The 23,963-nt window shown below is 33.0% G+C and overlaps 1 protein-coding gene across 3 annotated transcripts in view; it reads left to right on the top strand.

Annotated features, from left to right (window-relative positions):
- The first annotated feature begins 1,868 nt into the window (after positions 1–1,868).
- The window catches only part of LOC127712122 (dynein axonemal heavy chain 10-like), an 82,614-nt gene continuing 60,519 nt past the window's right edge, over positions 1,869–23,963 (top strand). The window contains exons 1-17 of one of the 3 annotated variants that reach the window (XM_052218385.1): positions 1,869–2,166; positions 5,474–5,632; positions 7,898–8,055; positions 8,738–8,968; positions 9,249–10,057; positions 10,660–10,858; positions 11,839–11,955; positions 12,649–12,897; positions 13,226–13,402; positions 13,864–14,023; positions 17,147–17,161; positions 18,662–18,783; positions 19,114–19,200; positions 20,859–20,972; positions 21,960–22,100; positions 22,557–22,745; positions 23,246–23,406. In XM_052218385.1, coding sequence (XP_052074345.1) covers positions 1,950–2,166; positions 5,474–5,632; positions 7,898–8,055; positions 8,738–8,968; positions 9,249–10,057; positions 10,660–10,858; positions 11,839–11,955; positions 12,649–12,897; positions 13,226–13,402; positions 13,864–14,023; positions 17,147–17,161; positions 18,662–18,783; positions 19,114–19,200; positions 20,859–20,972; positions 21,960–22,100; positions 22,557–22,745; positions 23,246–23,406 — 3,305 coding nt within the window. In that variant the 5' untranslated portion in view covers positions 1,869–1,949. Of the gene's footprint in view, positions 2,167–5,473; positions 5,633–7,897; positions 8,056–8,737; positions 8,969–9,248; positions 10,058–10,659; positions 10,859–11,838; positions 11,956–12,648; positions 12,898–13,225; positions 13,403–13,863; positions 14,024–16,101; positions 16,150–17,146; positions 17,162–18,661; positions 18,784–19,113; positions 19,201–20,858; positions 20,973–21,959; positions 22,101–22,556; positions 22,746–23,245; positions 23,407–23,963 lie in introns of all 3 variants that reach the window. The other 2 variants (XM_052218384.1, XM_052218386.1) reach the window with 2 other exon arrangements.

The following is a 23,963-nucleotide window of genomic DNA, read 5'->3' as shown; positions in this document are numbered from 1 at the left end:
TAATTTATTTTTGAATTTTTGTCATTTCTACTCAAGATTCTTTCCAAGAAGAAATTAAAAGAATAAGAAGCAAAAAAACAAATAAAAAATAACATTATAAAAAAAGGAAAATATGTAAATATAAAGACAGAAAAATCAACAAATGATATGAATTAACAAAGACTAAAACAACATTCTATTCTACATTTTAAAGAAAAGGTGATATGTCAATTTGAGAAGAAACCTGAGTTACCTGTACAGGTAAATTTTAATGAAACATACAAGCTGAAAACTTCAACCCTGATTGATTTCAACAGGTAACATAATTAGATAAAACATCAACCTATGTTTTATGACCCCAATAAATGGCCAACATCTAAAAATTGAATACCCCAATAAATGGCCACCATTGGATGGTGACCATACAAGAGGGTGGACATAACTAAGAGGAAGTCACAGGTTGTACTGTACCATGTTTACAGAAAACTAAAGACTGAGCAAAACGAACCCCTTAAAAATAAATGATTGTATCTACATGATTTATTGGTTCACACATCGTTTTACTGAAGCAGCCCAAATCTTCCGTTCTGCATTTCGGTCAACCCATTTATGTTTTATCTACTTATTTAATCACTTCTTTAATTTGTTTTTGTACTCACGGAACCTGCATGAAATATTTTCTACTGGACATAAATCAAACAACAATCCACTAATCAATATGGACCCATCAATGTAAATACAAATATACATATCAAATTAGTTTGAATGCAAATTTATTTACCTAGGTGACAACGAAGTCGGATGTTGGTAGGGCCATAATGGTCAGAAATAGTTGTTCCTGGATAAACAACAGAAAACGCCACATTTCCAAAAACAGTATCTAGCATAACTGATTTTAAGTTTTTTATGAGATCGTATGTCTTTGGCACAAGCTGTATGTTCTTTTCAACAACGCTACCTTGGTTAACTAAATGAAATACTTCCCAGAAGCCATTAGGTGTGTTATTAATCAGCCAGTGGTCCTCAGAAGAATCCATTATTCGAACAAAATCTGACTGAATCATTGATATATTTTTCTCCAAGGTGTTCACATCTTGTTCAATGTCACTATTTGTTTCTGATGGCCAAGACTGGCTTTTAAGACTTTCCATGAAAAAGACATTCGGACATTGTTTTCTATTGTGCCTGGTATTGTTTATATCAGCCACTGAAGATTGTATCCTTGTCAAGTCACTATCACAATCGTCAATGTAGTTACTGTACAAAACAACTGCTTTTTCTTTTATTTCTGTATACTTCTTACATCTTACACAGTCTTTATCGTCACATTCGGTTATTTTTCTTTTTGGTCTCACGTTGAATATAAAAAGATACATGTAAACAGCAAAAGCTAATACAAGCCCAATAATACCAGTAAAAAATATTATGAAAACTTCCATTATTAGAGTTGTTGACGGTAAACTTTCGTTTTCTAAAAGGAAAGTAGCGACTGTTGGCGAACTTGTACGAAGATACGAACAAAAAGATACATGGTATGCCAACTGAAAGTTATCTCTATATGTGTAAATTTATAATTATCAAAGAATTAAATGAAATAATTTTTTCAAAATAAAAATTAAAAAGATACGATATAGCCTCCGTTGCTACCGTAACGTCGTTAAACAATATGGACGAAAGAAAGTAGTCCGACATAAAATATATTTATACGCTAGTTACGAATATATCAATTTTTATCATTAAATAAGTGTCAATTACATGCAAGATTAATTATGATTCGAAAATTAAAACAAACAAGGCTTTTGGTATATCTTTATAACTGAGTCACATTTTCATTCAATTGAAACTACCTCAGTAAACACGCACTATATGTCTGACTTAACATTCTCCAAGTAAACAGAAACAAACAGGCGCCCGCAAGTTTCAAAACACATTTTATAATATGAAGCTTTAGAAGAACATATATATACACCATGGATGATCCTCGGTTTGAATGGATTGCAAAGCAAGTTAATTTAGCACTTGGCATTTCAGAAAAGGATGTTTTTGATGACTTTTTAGAGCGGGAAGACGGATTATATGAACGTCAACTAAGCAAATTTTTGAATGACACTCCAGAAGAAAATGAAAATTCAATAATATTTTACAAAGTTATCCGTGAAGAAGAAGAGGATGTAGTTGTTGAATGCGGTAAATAAAGTCTATTTGTCTAGAAGTGTAATGATTACTGAAACAGCCTAATTTTATGGTTTTACAGTTCAAAGTACCCACATAATGCCATAATGATAATGGCACATTGCAGTCTGCCTTGTCTCAGTCACTGAGTCAGTCAGTGTCTGGGTCTGTTTGCCCAGATTGACATTCGTCCTTGGACCGTTCCCCTGTTCACCCTGTGTCAGTTCGCCTGATTCTTATATGAACTGAACTAAGAAAGCAACCATTTAACTTCAAGGGGGGGTATGTTTTTTTCGCACAAAGTGCAAACAAATTGATGTAGTTTTTCGACGCTTTCAATCAAATTATTTTTTTTTTAATTTATCACTATAAGGTATGGGGGAAACTTGCATCAAGAATATTTTTTTTTGTCATCTGCTTGATCTGCGATCAAAAATGTTGCAAAATGGTCGACGTTCACAGTCATGATCAGTCATTTTTAGTGCATGACGATGAAATATATATACTTTTTTCAGATGATAAAATTCCTGATCTCAGGGAACGTGCTGGGCGTCGCGATTTGTGATTTTTTATTTCATCTTGCGACAAAATACTGCTGCTGGCGCTAACAATTTCCTATGTCAAAATTTTCATTTATTGACTGTAACGGTAACAATATCGATCTTCATATTAATAAATTGTACAAACTTTACCTGGCGACAAGTTTATGACTTTGTTAACAACCCCAAGCTAATCAACGGTTACAACAGGTGTCATAATCTGTTGTTACAGGTAATCCATTTATTGGATGGGTCATTTAGGATCATCAACTTTAATTCATTCAAATAGAATCGCTCAGTCGGCATTTGTCTTTTCATTTAAAGAAATTTTCATACAACAACACAATTTGCATTGTTTACCGTAGTTTCATCTAGAAAACGTAATTGACAGAAAGTCGTAAACTGTAATCAACTTGTTAAAAAACACTGCTTTACTTGTTTTCTGTAAAAAATAGCAAATTCAGCTGACTTTTGATACGAAAATAACAAACCCGAGCGCAACTGTTGATTGTATTTACTTCTATTGCGTCCTGTGTATAACCCTCCGAAGAAGGAGCACACCCGAATAAAGAAAGATCACTCAATTTTAATTTTTCCTAGTATTGAAATACCTACCAAAGATATGTCAAAATACTTCTGACTTTAGAATTTATATGTTTAGGAGGCTAGGTCTTTTGAGTTATGGGCAAAGTTAAAGAGGGTCTTACAGTAGTAGCAGGATGGGTAGGGTCCTTTGGTCATCATTTTCTGTATTCTTTATTTTTAATGTTCATTATTCTGTAAATCTAAAACCCATTATTCTCTTTCTTTCATCTAGGAACAGTACTGTACAAATGTATATCAATATATATATGTTCCTGCTTTCATTCAAATTTCAATTCCCCATTTTTTCTATTCTTTATTTTTTGATTTAAAAACATATCTCTATTCTGTAGCATATACAGACCATATGATAATCATAAGGACAATAGTCATTATATAAGTCCCATTAGTCACTGTTTGGAGACATAAACATTCAAATAAAAACAATCAATATGCTGTTTTGCTTTGTTTTAATCTTAATTGTTATATTTTAATTCTTCTACATATGAAATGCTGACAAAGAAAATAATAGTACACATGTTTTTTGTTCATGTATATAAACCCTATGCAATAACTTACTTAGTGTAACATGCAGGGATCTCCATGGATGAAAATTGAACGATGGAGGAACTTTCACCATGACGAAGCTCCGCGTCTATGTCGTACGGCGTAGTGCAATCGAAAGTATTTCATTCCTCCATGTAAGGAGTTGTGAACAGGCTGATATATTGCTTATTTAAATTATATTTATTTGAATTTTCATTATAGAGTAACCAATATTTTCATTAATTCAATAATTGTCATTTGCAACAATTCCAATGCCAAGCCTGCATGGCTCCCCCTTCGTCAAGAATGACCAAAAGCTCTCCTTAATCCTGTGTTGTTTTCCGCTATTTTGGTAATAGTTTAAGGCTTAAAAATTGAGGGGATCTTTATTTTCACTATCAAATTCATAAGTCATGATGAACCGGTATTGCCGATTTGCAGCATCAACAAACAAAACGTTTCCTACCCGCTTTGTAGAAGGTTGAAGATATTTGGAGGGCAAATGTTTACACCTGAAAAGGTTTTAATGACTTTTACTAGCAAAGTTCATAGTTATATACTATGCAACATGCATCTTTCAATTCTGAATGTAAACTGGAAAACTGGATGTATCATTTTGATTGTAAACTACGAAATGAATTTGGAATTACGATACGAAATTTCTTCAGATTATCAAGTAAATATTTTTGTTTTTACTTTTTGACTTGTAAAGTGATTTGATACTATGGTTATTGCTGTACTTTTGTTATTTTGGCAGGAAATTATGTTCTGTTTAACGTTTTATTTTGTACTTGTTTAAAAAGGGGGATGCTGATTGTGTAAGTCAATATAAAAGCATGTGTTCGACTTGTTAAACTTTTTTCTTTGTAATTAGATTAAAAATATATTTATTTAATCTAAATTGTCAATTGCATTTGCTGAAACAGATTTATATAATGCAATAAATCAATCGTCTATCTTAATCAAGTGTTCTCCTGTCACCTGTACAAGTGATTAGCGATCCCTCAGGCGTTAAAACTGTAATCAGGAGGACCTTTGGATTAAAGTACAAAAAGCCTAAGGTTTATGCAATTGATTATAATTGCTAACAAAAAAGGCGGCTGCTAGAAAAACGAAAACAAATTTTGACAATGGCAGGGATCATTTGACGGTGGCGGAAGATATTTGAACGATGGAGGTGCGCCATCATAAAACAGGTCATGGATGATGGAGATCCCTGACATGTTAAATAATGTACATAGTTTCAATTTTGTAGTAGAAATCAAGACTCTAGCTGGCTCTGAAGTTGGCTCCGAGTTTTAAAAACTGGCGACAAAATATAGCAGCTGGCGATTTTTTGGCTCCAACTATTTTGGAGCCAGAGCAGCCCCTGGATCTTCTTATTTCCCTTAATCCAAATGATTGAAGTTACCCTGAAATAATTGTACATATTTCTATGATAAAGCTTTATTCATTATTCACTAAATGTCCAAAGAATGATTTCCCCCTATTTAATCATAATGATTAAATTTTTCAGAAAAACTATGCACCTTAATTTAGACAGTGTCAGACGACAGCCTTATCAGGGTACAATTAAGATTTCACTGATGAATCAGTGCCCTGTTTAAACTTAATGCAATAACCACTAAGTATTATATATAATTATTTATTTGTAGAACCAGAAATTCCTGACATACAAGAAGAGGAAGAAGGAGCAGAAGGAGAGACAGAGCAACAAAAAGCTGAGGATGAAGAAGAGGGAGAAGCACTTCCTGTTGCCTTGCCTACATCATCACCTACGGGAGACGATGAGAGTACATCACGGAAAAGTACAGGTAAAATTGTTAAATGGGATCAGATACATTTTGATAAAAATGATGCAGTATAAATAATCAATTAAATTGATATAGAAAGTATAAGAAAATGTTTCCTGTCAGTATTTCCCGTCAATGGGCTATTAAAATTGAGAATGGAAATGGGGAATGTGTCAAAGAGCTGACAACCCAACCAGAGAGCAGAAAACAGTCCAAGGCAACCAATGGGTCTTTATCACATTGAGAAAATCCAGACACTGTAGGCATGTTTAAGCAAAAACAAAAATGTGTTCTAGAATGTCTAGTTCAGAGAAAAGGGATGTCACACCTAACTATGAAACATATAAATGAACTAAAATTAAAATTTTAAAAAAAAACGCTAACAAACAAAGGCCAGAAGCTCCTGACTTGGGACAGGCACAAAAATGAAAGGGGTTAAACATGTTTTGTGAGTTCTCAACCCACCTATACCTGTAGGCAATGTAGAATAAACAAACACGCCTCAATACGGACAGTGAAATTCAGTTTTAAAGAAGTCTAATGTCAGTAGAACATGTAACAGAAGAAACTTAAGCAAAATGGCAATGATACATAGATTAACAAAAGACTACTAGTAGTTACTGACTGTAATTGACATGCCAGCTTTAACTGAATGGGTAATAGTTTTAGTAACAAGAACATGTTTGCTTCCACTTAATTGTCCATATCTTTTGAAACTGTTTACTGGTAAATTATATACTTAATACTCTTTTTCAGACAAATTTTGTTAAAATAGTAAATTTATTTGTCTATAATTTTATAATGAAAATACATACTGAGGTATGATAATCCTCTTTTTTTATTTTTTTATTTAAAACTTTACAACTAAGTGGAAACTAACAAATCAACAATAAAATTGAGAATGGAAATGGGGAATGTGTCAAAGAGACAACAACCCGACCATAGAGCAGACAACAGCCGAAGGCCACCAATGGGTCTTCAATGCAGCGAGAAACTCCCGCACCCGGAGGCGTCCTTCAGCTGGCCCCTAAACAAATATGTATACTATTTGTGTTTGATAGTTGTATCATTGGCAAATGTACCACATCTCATTATTTTATAGGAATATTAATGTTTTATAAAGAGTTTATTATTCACCTAATTTATGTAATATTATTATCATTATGACAGGAAATGTAACTTATAAAACAGAAATACAATATAGGTGTATTTGACACTTGTATGGAAATTTAAATTTCTGATTTTTTGCCAGCTCAATTAGGTTATAAATTGGCAGCATTTAGATAGATGACTAATATTTCTTTGACCACTTCTACATTCAATGTGAAATATAAGTATTGGTAATCAGTTTAACTTGAATAGTTAATTAATCATTTATTTAATCCTAAGTATTAACATAAACCAGGGTACGTAGTCTAGTATTATTTAATTTTAGACTATAGATGTAATTGAACGTACAGTTTAGGTAATTTTTTTAAAAAGGAGATTAGGTTATTTAGTTGCAGTTTAGAGGTGTTTTATGTATTATAAAGGAACGTGCAGACAAATATTGGCATCTTTAATGTATATACTATTCTCAGTATCCAAAGAACAAAAATATGTCCTCCAATATTTTGCAACCAAAATTAAAATATCGACATGTTTTTATTTCTTTTTTTTACACCAACATCATATTGATTAAACCTTGAACGCTGTATCCGCTACGTTTTTCTTTATGAATCATGATTGATTACATTAAAAAACACAATAAATTCTTTGAAAGAATTTTGATTATTGTGTTAATATACAAAGCATGTACAAAAGTGTGGACAATTTTTGGTTGGACCAAATGTCTATGAATATTGTGAAGACTGACATTATACTTCTAATTTTTATGGACGAGTCATTATTCTGTTGACCTCTTGTCTCCATTTATGGACTTGAGTCATTAATCTGTTGACCTCTTGTCTCCATTTATGGACTTGAGTCATTATTCTGTTGACCTCTTGTCTCCATTTATTGGCATAGAATGAAAAACATAATACTGCCTCTGAAACAATCTTTTTAATAGTTTGGAATTATAGTCACATAGTAGTTGTAATAGAAAACAACAACAACAAAAAAGGAAAGATTCAATTTGCATTGAAAAGTTAAATCCTTTTGCAACTGAAGTTTTTAGGTCTATCATGTTCGAGGAGCAATGGTATAAATAAAGTTACTTGGAAAAATATGATCATGTGATATGTCCAGGGTGTAACTGCGGTGTTGTAAAAGAGTCAGCTATTTAATTTCACTTTTTTTTAATAGGAAAACGAAAGAAGAAAGGAAAAGATGGTGCAGCTGATGAGAAAAAAGAAGATGAAGCTAAAACTCCACTGCCTGAAAGTGAGGCTGCCAAATCTGAGGCTGGAGAAACAGAAGATGACAAGGATGAGGATAAAGAAGAAGAAAAAGTCCCTAAAACAGTAAGAAAAGGAACAATTATCTTGCAACCCAAATATGATGAAATGAATAGAAAATTTAACCAAACAAAAAATATTGGGGTTCTTTGATTCTTTAATGAATCATTTCACCACTGATTAAATGCATGAATTACTGGTTTAGCAACTACAGCATTTTATGGCTGTCAATGTACACCTCTTGGATAAAAACTGGAAGATCCAATATATGTAAATCAGTGGTCACCTAGATATATAGCTGGATTGACTGTGATCCATGTAAATCAGTGGTCACCTAGATAAGAAGCTGGATTGACTCTGGAAGCATTTAAGTTTGCATTCAAGTCTAGTTCATATCAAAATATTAGAAATCATATCAGAATTATGTTTTACCATATTGGATGAATGTTTAATACAAGTGTCAGAAGAAGGTCCAGTCCAACAAAAGTGATTTAAGTTTTAAATAGTTTTGTGTTTATCAATAAGCTGTGTGTCATAGATGGTAGATAGGTTTATACAAAATCTGGATCTTTTCAACCTTATATATGCAAGATTGATTCACGTAAATAAAATATGAGTAACCGTTCAGAAGCAATCAGATACAACATTGTAAGATAATTATGTTAAACAGGTGAAAATGATAACCTGCCATTTATGTCAATTCACTTTCTATATTCTATATCAAAATCATATTTTTTTTATATTTTAGCAAATAATAAAACAGAAAGTACTAAGGACCTACTTGTTTATGTGTTACCTACATTTACCTGAGGAGGTTGCTGATCAGGTAGACTGTGTATACTTCCTACGTAATACCCCTGGAATGGTACCATTACCTAACAGTATGGAAGAGGCTAATGAAACACTACCCGCCTACTTTGAGATGGGAACAATCAACAGTAACTCTGTATTGGTCATGTTAGAACAGGTTATTTCACAGGTAAGTATATGTTACCTTTGGGGGAGTCTATATGATGGAGACCACAACAATTACTTTAATCATGTTATAACTGGTTAAAATTGTCTATTAAAAGAAATTAGCTAATACCATCTATATTCAACTTTGTCTGGGTTAAATTCAAGGTAATTCTTAACCATTCCATCTCTGTGAATAATTGAAATATAATTTGATTACAAGATACAAATACATAGATATAAATAATATTCACAGTTATAAACCATGAAGATATCTTTTAACTTCTTTTTTGAATTGATTTTAGGTATACATGCCATTACTGTCTTATAACCAACACAAAAATGGTGAAGGACCAAAACCTATTGAGAGAGCAGTTAGTCGAACAGATACACAAGTAACAGATGTATCTGTCAAATCAGATGGTGATAATGAGAGTAAAACCAGTGTTGCTGAAAGTAGAGCTAAAGCCATGCTTAGAGACGAGTTCCTTATTAACATGGAGAAATTTGCTGCCAGTATTAATAGAACAATTCAACAGATTGACGGTGAAGTTAAGTTAGATATACCTGAGGTAGATTTACCTGAGACAGTTGAGGAAGTCCTTCGCGATCCTACTCTTAAACAGTTAATTAATGACACATGTTCAGAATGGGCCAAGAAAGTTCGAACAGCTTTGGAGGCTCAACTTAAAAAAGTTCCACAGGGAAAAGGACCTTTAGCGGAAATTGACTTTTGGCGGGAAAGAAATGCTGCTCTTAGTGCGCTGACAGAACAGCTTAAAATTCCTAAAGTAAAACAGATGATTGATATATATTCAACATGGGATAATAACTTCGATGACACTAGAGCCGATCTGAATAAACATTATATCGAAGCTAAAGACAATGTCAGATTTTTATCAACCTTGGAAAGACATTTCAAAAATATTACTCATGGTGCTACATTCCAGGTTGTCATAGAAACCATTCCATCAATGATGAACGCTCTTAGAATGGTTTGGATTATATCCAGACATTATAATAAAGATGACCGCATGGTGCCATTAATGAAAAGAATTGCAAATGAGTTACGAGATCGTGTGGCAAAAGTGATCAACATCAAAACTATATTTAAGTACGTTTTTTTCATTAAATAAGTTCATTCATTCAATATTTTTCAATAGACTTTAAGATTATTTAAGATCAACATGAAGTTACATATAAGTTTATACAAAACATGATTGTTCAATTTTACAATAATGTATAAACCAAGACTGATTTCAATACACCCTGTGAAGATCTTTGCTTATTTTTTAATACAACACTTTCATATTGTAAATGTTCCGACAGAGAAGTATGATAATATGCAGGCAATGTTAATTAAAACTTAACTGAAAGGTTGTCAGGTATTTATTGAACTATTGAAGGTTATATAGTAAACCTTAGTTATGATTAGTTTTCTCATAAATTTAAATGAAAATAAAAAATATGGTTATAAGCCTGAATCAACAGACTAAAAGACAAAACCCATTCCACAATATGATGGAGTTAGAATAACCTCAGGAAAATGGCAAGTTATTTTGTGGATGTTAAAAACTGATAATAATTTCTTAATCAACCTCTAATTGTATATACGTAGGGAAAAAAAAGATATCAGCAGCCAACTTGAGAATTCTTTGAAATATAGGTAATTGAAATAAATTTCAATTTGATATAAATTGTTTATTTCACTATCAGAGAAGGGACAGAGGAAGTAAAAAGAAAGACAGCAGAAGCCAAACAGATGTTACAGCAGTGGGAATCATCCTACATGGAGGTCCGTGCCAAGATAGAGGCGTCAGGCAGAGATCAGAGATGGGAGTTCAACAAAAATGATCTGTTTAAAGATACAAAACATATGGCAGAAATATGTCAGAACTTGTACGATGTAGCTCAGGTAAAACATTCAGTTCTAGTTAAGCTGACAGAAAACTTGTTTCTATGATTTAATTCTCTCTTTTTTTTTAAATATCTTAATGAAACCAAAAGTTAGAAGGATGCTTTGGAAGGGGAAGCAGTAAGGAAGGATGCTTTGGAAGGGGAAGCAGTAAGGAAGGATGACATCATTTAGTAATGCAGGGGTCGAAAAATACATAAATGTCTACATTACACAGTGGTAGAAAAAGATTGAAGGCAAATTCTAACCTTGTAAAGACCGTCACAATGAATTAACATATTGAACTTTGTCTGAGTGATTTGGTTGTTAGTAAATAAAAGAATTTGATGTTATAGGTAGAAGCAGCAATTTTTACAAGGATTTGATTAAACCTAACAGCTGATTTAACTTTAAGCATATAAGAACAATTAGTAACAAAGTTCAATTTGACATTTTTATACGCCCATTTACGGGACGTATTATGGTATACTGTTGATCGTCTGTCGTCTGTCGTCAACATGTCGGACAATAACTCAAAAAAGCTTTGACCAATTTGCATGAAACTTTGGTGAATTGTTTATATCTATTGACCTGAGCTCCCTTTCGATTTTATAAATTTTAGATTTTATGTTTCCGAGTTATTGGGTTTTATTCAATAAAAAAGGGGGGATTTTCCAGTTTTCGGACAATAACTCAAAAGTGCTTTGAGCAGTTTTCATGAAACTTTGGTGACTGTTTTATATCTGTTAAAATAAACTCCCTTTAGTTTTTTTTATAAATTTCTGATATGACATTGAGGAGGAATGGAACATTATTGTTTGAAAAAGCGACGGGCATATCATGAGCTCATGGCGCAGCTCTTCTTTGAGCAAGGTACATTACATTGAAACTTTCCAAGATTTTGTCATCACACATACTTTCAGAGCAATTTGTTGGATCACTTTTCTGCACAACCAGAAATGCTTGGGAAAAGTGCTAGTATTTGTTATTTTTTTTATCAGGTGATAGAAGAATTTAAGAATATTTTTGGACCCGAACTAGAAGCAGTTACAGGTGATCCAAAGAGAATTGAGGAAGTTTTAGTCAGAGTTGGTAACCTAGTCAAACCATTGGAAGATGTGAGTCTATCAAATTTTTATATTTATCAGGGGAAAAAAAGAAAAATAGTCTTCATAGAAGTATTGATGATTAGGAAAAAAACTTAACTATTAGAAAATATTAGACATCAAGGAAGTCAATAACAAAGTACACTTTTTGTTTAATAAAAAAAATAATTATTTGGTTGCAGTCTCAAAAATGTATATACCTATTATTATCCAAAATGAACTTTAAAATGGATGTAAGAATGCCCATCAAGATACAAATAAGTGATAGATTTTTATCAGATATTGGCTAAGGTAAGTGCTTTACACAAGACACCAGTTTCCTCCTCAGATAAAACTGACCAATAAATTATTTAAAAGTAAGTAGAAAGAGACAAGAGTAAATTAGCCATGTTCAAACCTTATTACTCTGTTAAGAAGATTCAGATAAAGGTAAAAAACTAAAACAGAGAAATAACATGAACTCAGAAAGGATCTAATCACACTGAACAAACTGTTTTGAACTTACAGATGTTGCAATATATATAGCAAACATTTGGTTGTTCTTTTAAACAGCTTTATATATGTCCATGACGATATTAACTGACATTACTTTAAACAGATGTGTTTATGGCAGCAAGACAAAATGCAACAACAAAAATTCCTGAATAAGTTTCATTGTTCAAATGATCAGTGAGTCGTGTTTTCATCAAGTGGTTCATTTTCTAGGTGACCTTTGACCCATTTGTTGACAAGCATAAGAGTGCCTGGAACAATGTGATGGCTCAGTTCAACATGGATGTCAAGGCCATTGACAATGAAGCTAACAATTTCATTGATGATTCCTTCCGATCATTGAGGTCTGCTGAGGGAGCTTTTGATATGTTGTTGAAGTTTAAACACATCAGGTCAAGAGCAGCCATAAATGCAAGACTCATGCAGAAGTTTGAAGACATTCTGAAACAGTTTGAAAAGGAGGTATGTAAAAATTTAAATAATTTTCTTATTTGTTCAAATATTACAATTCAAATTATTAAATCAAATTTGAATTGCCACATTAGACATACATAATTAAATTTCCAGATAAGTGTGTATATATTTGATTTTAAGATTCTAGAAATGACCCTTCTTGTACCCCTATTAAAGAAATATATGAAATTCAGAAGTATGATATTTTATTCCACATTTTCCTAAGATCTTTACTATGTTTTCAATTTAATTAGTAGGTGCTTAATTTTGTAAAGAAGGAAAGGTCTATTTGAGTGTGTAATACAAGGATGGCCAATTTATTTTTTTATGCTTTCAGGTGGCAACAATGGAAGATTTGTTTCACGACGGAACAGATGTCCCTGCACTGTATAAGAACCACCCGCCTGTGGCAGGATCTATATTCTGGGAGAGATCATTGTTTCATCGTATGAAACACACTATCGTACGGTTCCTGACAATGGATGAGATGATGGAAGGAAATGAGGGACAACAAGTAAGATTTTGGTTCAGTTGATAAATTTGGAATTGTTAACTGTGGACGTATTTATATATTTTGGTCTTTATTTTTCACATATTGCATGGATCACAAAAATTTGTGTTCAACTTTGTAATGGCTTAAATCTCAATAATTACGGAAACATAGACTACCCACAATCAACAAAAACTGGCATCCATATATAATTGTACTTTCATATTTTTGTGAGCAAATTTATTTTAAATGCAAAGATTGTGGAAAAGGCATAGTTTGGAGTTTAAACAAGTGTGGTAATACAGATATAAAATTAGCAGATGGTACAAAAATTCCCATGAAATGCAAGAAAATATATACATGTATCAAGCTTAAGTCAATAGAAATTTAATCGCTGTTATTTTTTACGTGTGCTGAAAGATGTTTAGAGATTTTATAAGCAAAGAGAAGTAGGCGTTGATTTAAGAGCTTTTGTTTTACTGTAGGCAAAGGAGAAATATGCCAGAATAGGTAGAGAAATGTGGGGTTATGAGAAATACAAGTTTGCTAAATGGGTGGAGGAATCTGAACCTAAACTTAAGCAGCTGATCAAACGTAACTTGTTGACTAAACCATCACATCAACCTAAAGAAGCTGAAACAGAAGGTAATGTAGCCAGCTTATTGTGCCAAACGATATTTTTATTTTATTTTGTCAAGCATTTTGTAATATCTTTTTCTTTTTATACCATGATATTCTTGCAGTGTATTCCGTTTAAAAATGTACTGGATGAAAAAGTGAAAGAGTGCTTAATACTAAGAGAGAATGCAATCCAGAATCTTGTTATATGTAACCTAAAAAAATAGTGTAAGACATTTGAATGAAGGGAAATAGAAATGACACTGTTTCATAATTTAATGAATTTAATGTAAAGATGATATTTTCTGTTCTTTTATTACTTGATTTAGACAGAACTTTAGCACACTATCTCTTAGGGAACCTTTAATATGAATAAAATATGTTGTGTAGATATGGATGAGACCTCAAACCAAAACATTAAGTTAATTGAAATTGAACAGCCTGTGGTGAACATTTTTTGTCAAGCCTGCGACTTTCTGTCGAAGAAAGCTGGACATAGGGATAGTGTTCCGGCGGTGGCGGCGGCGTTAACTAACTTCTTAAAAGCTTTATATTTTAGAAGGTAGAAGACCTGGATGCTTCATACTCTGTATATAGATGCCTCATGTTATGAAGTTTCCGTCTCTCATATGTCCATGGTCCTTGACCTCATTTTCATGGTTCAGTGACTACTTGAAAAAAAGTTCAGATTTTTGTAATCTTAATTTCTCTCTTATTTTGAGTAATAGGATAACTATATTTAGTATATGCGTACCTTCCAATGTCCTCATGCCTGTCAGACAGTTTTCATCTGACCTCGACCTCATTTCATGGATCAGTGAACAAGGTTAAGTTTTCGTGGTCAAGTCCATATATCAGATACTATAAGCAATACGTCTACTATATTTGGTGTATGGAATGATTGTAAGGTGAACATGCCCAACTGGCAGGTGTCATCTGACCTTGACCTCATTTTCATGGTTCAGTCTTTAAAGTTAGATTTTTGTGTTTTGGTCTTTTTTTCTAATACTACATGCAACAGGTCAACTATATTTGGTGTATGGAAATATTTTACGATGTACATGTCAGTCTGGCCGATTTTATTTGACCTTGACCTAATTTTCACGGTTCATTGCTCAGTGTTACGTTTTTGTGTTTAAGCAATAGGTCAACTATATTTGGTGTAATGAATGATTGTTAGGTGTATATGGCTGTCTGGCACGTATCATCTGACCTTGACCTCATTTGCATGGTTCATTGGTCAATGTTAAGTTTTCATGGTTAAGTTTGTTTCTTAGATACTATAAGCAATAGGTCAACTATATTTAGTGTATGGAATGATTGCAAGGTGTATATGTCTGTCTGGCAGGTATCATCTGACCTTGACCTCATTTTCATGGTTCATTGGTCAATGTCAAGTTTTCATGGTTAAGTTTGTTTCTTAGATACTATAAACAATAGGTCAACTATATTTAATGCATTGATTGATTGTAAAGTGTACATGTCTATCTGGCATGGTTCTTCTGATCTTGACCTCATTTTCATGGTTCATTGGTCAATGTTAAGTTTTCCTGATTAAGTTTGTTTCTTAGAAACTATAAGCAAAAGGTCACCTATATTTGGTGTATGGAATGATTGTAAGGTGTACATGCATTTCTGGTTTAGTTTATCTGACCTTGACCTCATTTTCTTGAATAATGTAAAGTTTATGTGATACTTGTGGTAAAGCTTTATATTTAGGACTATCAACATAGAATTAATGGTCAGTAAAGCAGGCGAGACATTTCAGCGTGTGCACTCTTGTTTAAAAGGTCATTGACTTCACTTTCTTCTTGACCCCATATAAAATCTTGGAATTTCAACATCATCCACAGATCTTGTCCACATTTTATTATAATTGCATCCGTCTTTTGTTTAATGTTATAAATATGGAAATACATCTGTTCTTTACATCACCCCCTGTGAAGGACAGATCTTGTCCACATTTTATTTTAATTGCATCTGTCTTCTGTTTAATGTTATAAATATGAAAACACATCTGTTCTTTACATCACCCCCTGTGGAGGACAGATTTTGTCCTCATTTTGTATATCTATATTGTTTAAAATATGTCATGGTGTTTGTAGCCACAGATAATGCTGAATCTGGTGCTCTTGAACCAGTCAACAAACAGGGTAAAAAAAACAATTATCCCATACACTGTGTGTGATGTGCTAGTCCTTCAAAAACAATTATCCCATACACTGTGTGTGATGTGCTAGTCCTTCACAAAGATACAAATTTCTCTTGTCTGAATTAAATGGAATATATTAACTGAAAAAATTTAAAACTTTTATTTAAGTTTGTCAATTTGTGATTTTTTTGGAAATTACTTTTTATTTGACAAAAGAAAGAAAAAACAACAAGAGAAGTTTATTGATTGTTTGCAAGCCAGTTGAAATATTACAATTATTTTTGGTTGTTAAAATTTGCATTAGAATTAAATCAAAGAGAAAGACATGAACTTTGGAAATTATTTATGAATAAGTATAATAAAGTAATGTGAACTGTAGTTCCTTGGTTAAAAAGAAAAACAGAAAAATATTGATTTAGTAATTTAGGTAACCTATATCAGGGTTCTCACTAAGGTGAGTCCACGAGTCCTGGACTCTTGAAAATCTGTCTGGAATCATCATTTTCAAAACTGGTAAGTTCAAAGATGCATCAAGATTGTAAAATGTTGTATCTGTGTCAACTAAGCACAAATATAGTCATTTTATAACTAAAAATATTTTAAACTAGATGTCATTTCCTTGCTTTATTTTTTCATAGGACCGAAATACATGAAATAAGTAATGATATAGCATTTCATCAATATACTGTTGGACTTGCCATGATAAAAAATGACAAGTCCCTGGACTCGCCTTCAAAAATCCTTAATGAGAACCCTGTATATTGACTTATATATAAATTAAAATTGTGAATTGATATAATATATTTAGTAATCCTATAGGACATTTTTAGCTGTAATTTGAATTTTTAAAAAGAATTTTGTTTAAATTTTTAATCAACAACAACCAACAATAACTTAGGTATGTACAAGATAGAAAGCGTTAGTCGTCAGCCATGCTCCTATTTCAGATCATTCTCATCTTAGAAAGCATTTAGTCATTAGTCATGCTCCTATTTCAGATCTTTCTCATGGAGGTAAAACAAGAATTTTATTCAGAAATTGCTCTTTATTTTAAAATATATCCTATTTCAGAACTTTTTTCTGTGGTAAATGGGCTGAATAACATATTGTTTCTGATTGTTTCTGAAATAGTTTAGTAGTTTACTAGGCTTTTACAATCCCTTGAAATTAATGGCATCAAGTGTCAAAAGTTTTGCTTAATTCTGCAATGGTACATGGGAGTTTGAAACAGTCTGCTCTGGCTTTACACAATCATGCTTTAATGGATTTCTACAGCCTCCCTCCTTTCTGGTTACTACTTATTTCATTTTCCTTTCATAAAAATAACATTCCAAACTCACAATAACATTTGCCACACAAACTTGAATTGTTACAATAACATGTGCCACACACACTTAAATTGTTACAATAACATGTGCCACACAAATTTAAATTGTTACAATAACCTCTTCCACACAAACTTGAATTGTAACAGTGACATGTGCCACACAACAACTTGTGCCACATAGACTAAATAAAGTTTATTGTGTGAATTATTTACTAAGAAAAACTTTTATTTATTGCATCAATACCAGTGAGTACATCTATCTTAAAGAAGGTTAGATGTCCATTCACCATGAACACTTTGATAATACAATACTTGTAGTTAATATGAAAATAAGAAGACATGGTATGATTTCCAATGAGAAAACTCTCCACCAGAGACCAAATAACATAGAAGTTAACAGGTATAGGTCACTGAACGACCTCCAACAATGAGCAAAACCCATACAGCATAGTCAGCTATATAGGCCCTAAAATGTCGACAAATGCAAACATTTCACACAAGAAAACTAATGGCCTGATTTATGTAAGAAAAAAACAGTGAGGTAGTTAGGCTATTATGTGTGTCTAGCAAAATTAGGCCATAAATATCCTGCTTAAGCTAAATGAATTATCTTAAAATGAAATTATATTATTTTCTGAACTGGATGAAATAAAACCAAATATATATGTTGAGAAATTTGTGAAATTCTATTATTTAATGTATTATTGCAGACCTGAAGGATTATGCATATATACTCTTGATGAAATCAGAATGACTTTACTTGACAGGAACTTATTACTGAGAATTCTGCTCTTTTGGTGAAATTTCCATTGGCCACATTTTTTGTGTCGCCTTGACAGGGTATTAGTTTGTGATTAGGTCAGCTTATGGTGAACCACTATTGGTAGGTCAATGATATTTGGTATGCAGTTTTATTAGCATTGGCACATCTCATTTCCATAAAGATTGTTTGGCCCTGTACCTTCAGTCATGGTTCATTGACAGGATATTTTGTATAACTTACATGTTAACATATTGCTATTTTAATTTCAATATTTGCATTTTACTATCAAAATAACAAAAAGGTGAGATATATCTCTGTGTTAACATTTTATTTATCATTACTGGTGCTGACATTCACAATTATACATTCAGTGTTTAATTGAAATAGAAAGTTGCATGAATGTTTAAAAAAATGTTTTTGTAGGATTAGAAATCAAGTACGTGGTGGACTTTGACCCCAAACTAGGTGAAATTATTGCAGAGACACGTTACATGGAACAGCTTGGTTATCTTGTCCCTGAACAGTGTAGAAATGTGGCATTACAGGTACACATTGTTTTATAAGCATAGGATTAGTAGGAATGAGTGGTGAATTTTAATTTTAAATTCATGAAATTTTTGCTTGGACATGGAACTACTTTTTGCTTTACAAATATTTGTGGACTAACTGATAGAAGGTTAGAGAAGAAAGGTAGTGATTGGTCCTTAAAGGTTAAAATACCTCTGATGCAAGCAAACATATATAACATATATATCTATAATTTTTATGTGTAATGTATTATTTATTGAAAGGGACAACATTTAGGAAAATATTTTTAACTTTTATTTTTCAATTTCTTAAGAGAATTTTGTTGATAACATTGTTTAACTTTTCAGGAGGAGAAATACATAAAGTATGTAGATGGACTACAACACATGCTGGACAGCTACCATAATTTGTTAGGATCACTTGACCAGGCCGAGGTAGGTTTTAGATAGAGGAAGGCTGGACAGCTACAATAACTTGTTAGGATCACTTGACCAGGCTGAGGTAGGTTTTTAGATAGAGGAAGGCTGGACAGCTACCATAATTTGTTAGGATCACTTGACCAGGCTGAGGTAGGTTTTAGATAGAGGAAGGCTGGACAGCTACCATAATTTGTTAGGATCACTTGACCAGGCCAAGGTAGGTTTTAGATAGAGGAAGGCTGGACAGCTACCATAATTTGTTAGGATCACTTGACCAGGCTGAGGTAGGTTTTAGATAGAGGAAGGCTGGACAGCTACCATAATTTGTTAGGATCACTTGACCAGGCCAAGGTAGGTTTCAGATAGAGGAAGGCTGGACAGCTACCATAATTTGTTAGGATCACTTGACCAGGCCAAGGTAGGTTTCAGATAGAGGAAGGCTGGACAGCTACCATAATTTGTTAGGATCACTTGACCAGGCCAAGGTAGGTTTTAGATAGAGGAAGGCTGGACAGCTACCATAATTTGTTAGGATCACTTGACCAGGCTGAGGTAGGTTTTAGATAGAGGAAGGCTGGACAGCTACCATAACTTGTTAGGATCACTTGACCAGGCCGAGGTAGGTTTTAGATAGAGGAAGGCTGGACAGCTACCATAATTTGTTAGGATCACTTGACCAGGCCGAGGTAGGTTTTAGATAGAGGAAGGCTGGACAGCTACCATAATTTGTTAGGATCACTTGACCAGGCTGAGGTAGGTTTTAGATAGAGGAAGGCTGGACAGCTACCATAATTTGTTAGGATCACTTGACCAGGCCAAGGTAGGTTTTAGATAGAGGAAGGCTGGACAGCTACCATAATTTGTTAGGATCACTTGACCAGGCTGAGGTAGGTTTTAGATAGAGGAAGGCTGGACAGCTACCATAATTTGTTAGGATCACTTGACCAGGCTGAGGTAGGTTTTAGATAGAGGAAGGCTGGACAGCTACCATAATTTGTTAGGATCACTTGACCAGGCTGAGGTAGGTTTTAGATAGAGGAAGGCTGGACAGCTACCATAATTTGTTAGGATCACTTGACCAGGCCAAGGTAGGTTTTAGATAGAGGAAGGCTGGACAGCTACCATAATTTGTTAGGATCACTTGACCAGGCCAAGGTAGGTTTCAGATAGAGGAAGGCTGAACAGCTACCATAATTTGTTAGGATCACTTGGCCAGGCCGAGGAAGGTTTCAGATAATTGAAGTCAACATAGTATTCCTCAAAACATTTGGCTCTTAACATTCCTTATGAATCGAATTCCGAAAAGAGTTGTATGTTTTGTTTAATTAGACCAGTTGGAAATTCAGAATAAGCTAATTAAGAATCTAATGGATTGTGGGTAATTTCATTGTTTGTACATCACAATGAATATAACATTACACCATTGGTTGGATATCCATTGCTGAGGACTTTGTTAATCAATCACAATATTTTGGTTTAAGCTTTTAAAAACTTATTACCTGGATTCTGAAATGATTAATTCAGACAATTTTCTTTACTTTCTGTATTTCAGACTGAATTATTTGAAGATCATATATAATGCAGGTTTTTTGTATTACAATTTTTTCTGAATTTCAGAATTATTAGATTATATGAGGTAGATCTTTTATTATAATATTTTTTGTGTATTTCAGACTGAACTATTACAAGATCATATGAGGCAGTTAAGAAGAGTAATCAGACCCGGATCTAAGTTGCTTAACTGGAGTTCCCTTGGTATTAGTGATTTTGTACAGAAAAGCAGTGCAGTATGTTTTAATTACTATTCTTTATGTACTGACAGGTGTTTACCTCATATTGTAAACTAAATCTTCAAGTAACATATCACATGTGTAGTACTCACTTAATTCTGGTATCAAAATACATGAGACACAAATTTAGAACTATAATATAACTAGGGTAATTGCTGTATTTAAATATAAAAAAATAAGACAATGAGTGCCCTAATGGCACTTGTTTAAATAATGAAGAAATACAACAATTATACCTTTTATTAAACAGAAACAGAACATCAAAACACTTTTCAGTGTTTCCGGTGTTAAGTGGATTCACTTTATTGTTGATTTCACTGTACTTTTTTGAATATATGTGTATTGCACACAGTTGTCAAAATGGTGGATGTCACTTCAAGAAGATTAATGCACTTTTGTAATAAGGGTAAAGTGATAAGTTGTTTTAAATGCTGCTTTGATTAAATATTGATTTGTGACACTCTTAATCAATTAGTTTAAAGTCTCAAGTAAGTGTCCTGTAAAAGAAAGGGGAAGTCTTGAGAGTGAAAATAAATAATGATTTCACATTTGGGATTATAGGAATTTATCACAATGTTCAAATTCTTATGAATCACCACCATCTATATATAATAATATAATATTTGTTTTCTCTCTTTTATTGAGAACATTATACATATGTCATATTCTGGTAGGATTTCATCAATTTTTGCAATTAAATTGTTCAACTTTGCTTTAAAACAGGATCCAAGTTTAAACATTTTTAAGATGGAAGTCTGTAAGACATTTGTAATAAATGGAATAGTTGAATGAACCTATGAAATAAAGTTCTATTAGATTTATTCCATGGTCCATAGAACATTTTATGAATTAAACACAACATGTATAAATCAAAATTAGAAAGTCTTGAGATATTTTATTTAGCAGGAAAATGTTTGAACCATAGTTATTTGATATCAGTCACATGCAACAACAACTGATTGTAAAGAGGAACATTTTTTTCAGGCTATTGCTAAATTTGAATCTCTGGTGAACCAAATAAAGAAGAATGCCAAAGATATAAATCAGAGATTACAGATGATAGAAAATGCCAACCTGTTTAAAGCGCCAGTACAGAAATATCCAGACACATTACCTAGTTGTAAGGTAAGGTTCTATGTGTGTTATATGTGTGACAATAAGTTAAACTTAGATCAATGGACTAGAAAACAAAAATTAGTTATAATGATGAATGAGACATAACCTGACAGCATTTTTAAGTCTCACCTGCTGAAACATGCCAAAAAAACAAATATGCTAATATGGCTGCGGAGTGATGGAGGAGGGATGTATAGAATAGAATAATTGTTAAGTTTACATGTTCGGCAGGCTTGGTTCATCTGACCTTGACTTAATTTTCAAGGAACAATGATAATATTCAGTTAATGTTATACTTGTAGGAAAACCTTTCTCTTAAAGACTTCCAAAAAAAATTCAAATCATAACCAGTAAAGCAGGTCAGACATTTCTTGACCCGTGTTTAAACAATAATAGACATTTAGAGGTCACCATGATCTTCAAAAATGAAGCAGACTTTTCTAACATTTGTTTGTCTTTTTTTAGGAATACTTTGAAAATGTTGAGCAGGAGCGAGCCAAAGATTTTGAGATTTTAGCCAGAAAATACCGAGCTATTGGTCCTTTACTAACAAAGATGGAAGGATTAGTTGTCCATACGAACTCTGGAAGGTCAGCCAAACTAGCAGCTTATTACTCTCATTGGGAAAGAAAAGTTTTTGATTCATTAAATAAGGTTAGTATGTTCCTGCTTTTTGTTTTAAATGCAACTGTCTATCTATTGCTTCTCAGGTTATATACTAATTATAGTAATTAAGTAATTGATATGAAAAATAACTATTGAATGCTGATAATGAGTTTAAGAGACCAATAAATCAATGTTGACAGAGGTAGATGGCAGAGGCTATAATTATTTTACGACATGCTATTTTTAATCAGATGAGCACCTAGTAGCCCTCTAAATCAGACAAGCTGAAATATATATACGATCACAACAACTTATGTAGGGAAATTATATCTACGTAAGTCTTGTTGTATTTAAAACTTATGTGTGAAAATATAATGTATAATATAAAAGCAAAGAGACTTGGATTCCAAATAAGCTTTTATCTTTAATTGACATTATCAGCCTAAGAAATATTTATTGATTCTTGTCTTAGAATTTTGAAAGATTTTTGTATTTACAACTAGAAACTTATACAATTACTTATATCATACAATTTTGTTTGTTTTCAGTTGATCCTCAACAACCTGAGGAAATTTGAACTTGCCTTACGTACAGACAAACCTCTGTTCCAAGTGGAAACTCTCTTGGCTGCTCCTGATGTTGTTCTTCATCCACAGGCAAATGAAGTGTATAAACTAACATTACAGTGTGTCAGAGATTGTGTAGAGGGGTAAGTGTATAAACTAACATTACAGTGTGTCAGAGATTGTGTAGAAGGGTAAATGTATACACTCACATTACAGTGTGTCAGAGATTGTGTAGAAGGGTAAGTGTATAAACTGACATTACAGTGTGTCAGAGATTGTGTAGAAGGGTAAGTGTATACACTCACATTGCAGTGTGTCAGAGATTGTGTAGAGGGGTAAGTGTATACACTCACATTGCAGTGTGTCAGAGATTGTGTAGAAGGGTAAGTGTATACACTCACATTGCAGTGTGTCAGAGATTGTGTAGAGGGGTAAGTGTATACACTCACATTGCAGTGTGTCAGAGATTGTGTAGAAGGGTAAGTGTATACACTCACATTACAGTGTGTCAGAGATTGTGTAGAGGGGTAAGTGTATACACTCACATTGCAGTGTGTCAGAGATTGTGTAGAAGGGTAAGTGTATACACTCACATTACAGTGTGTCAGAGATTGTGTAGAGGGGTAAGTGTATACACTCACATTGCAGTGTGTCAGAGATTGTGTAGAGGGGTAAGTGTATACACTGACATTGCAGTGTG

This window comes from Mytilus californianus, unplaced genomic scaffold, assembly GCF_021869535.1.
Source record: "Mytilus californianus isolate M0D057914Y unplaced genomic scaffold, xbMytCali1.0.p SCAF_8, whole genome shotgun sequence".
NCBI lineage: Eukaryota > Metazoa > Mollusca > Bivalvia > Mytilida > Mytilidae > Mytilus > Mytilus californianus.
This window is presented reverse-complemented; position numbering and strand designations above follow the sequence as displayed.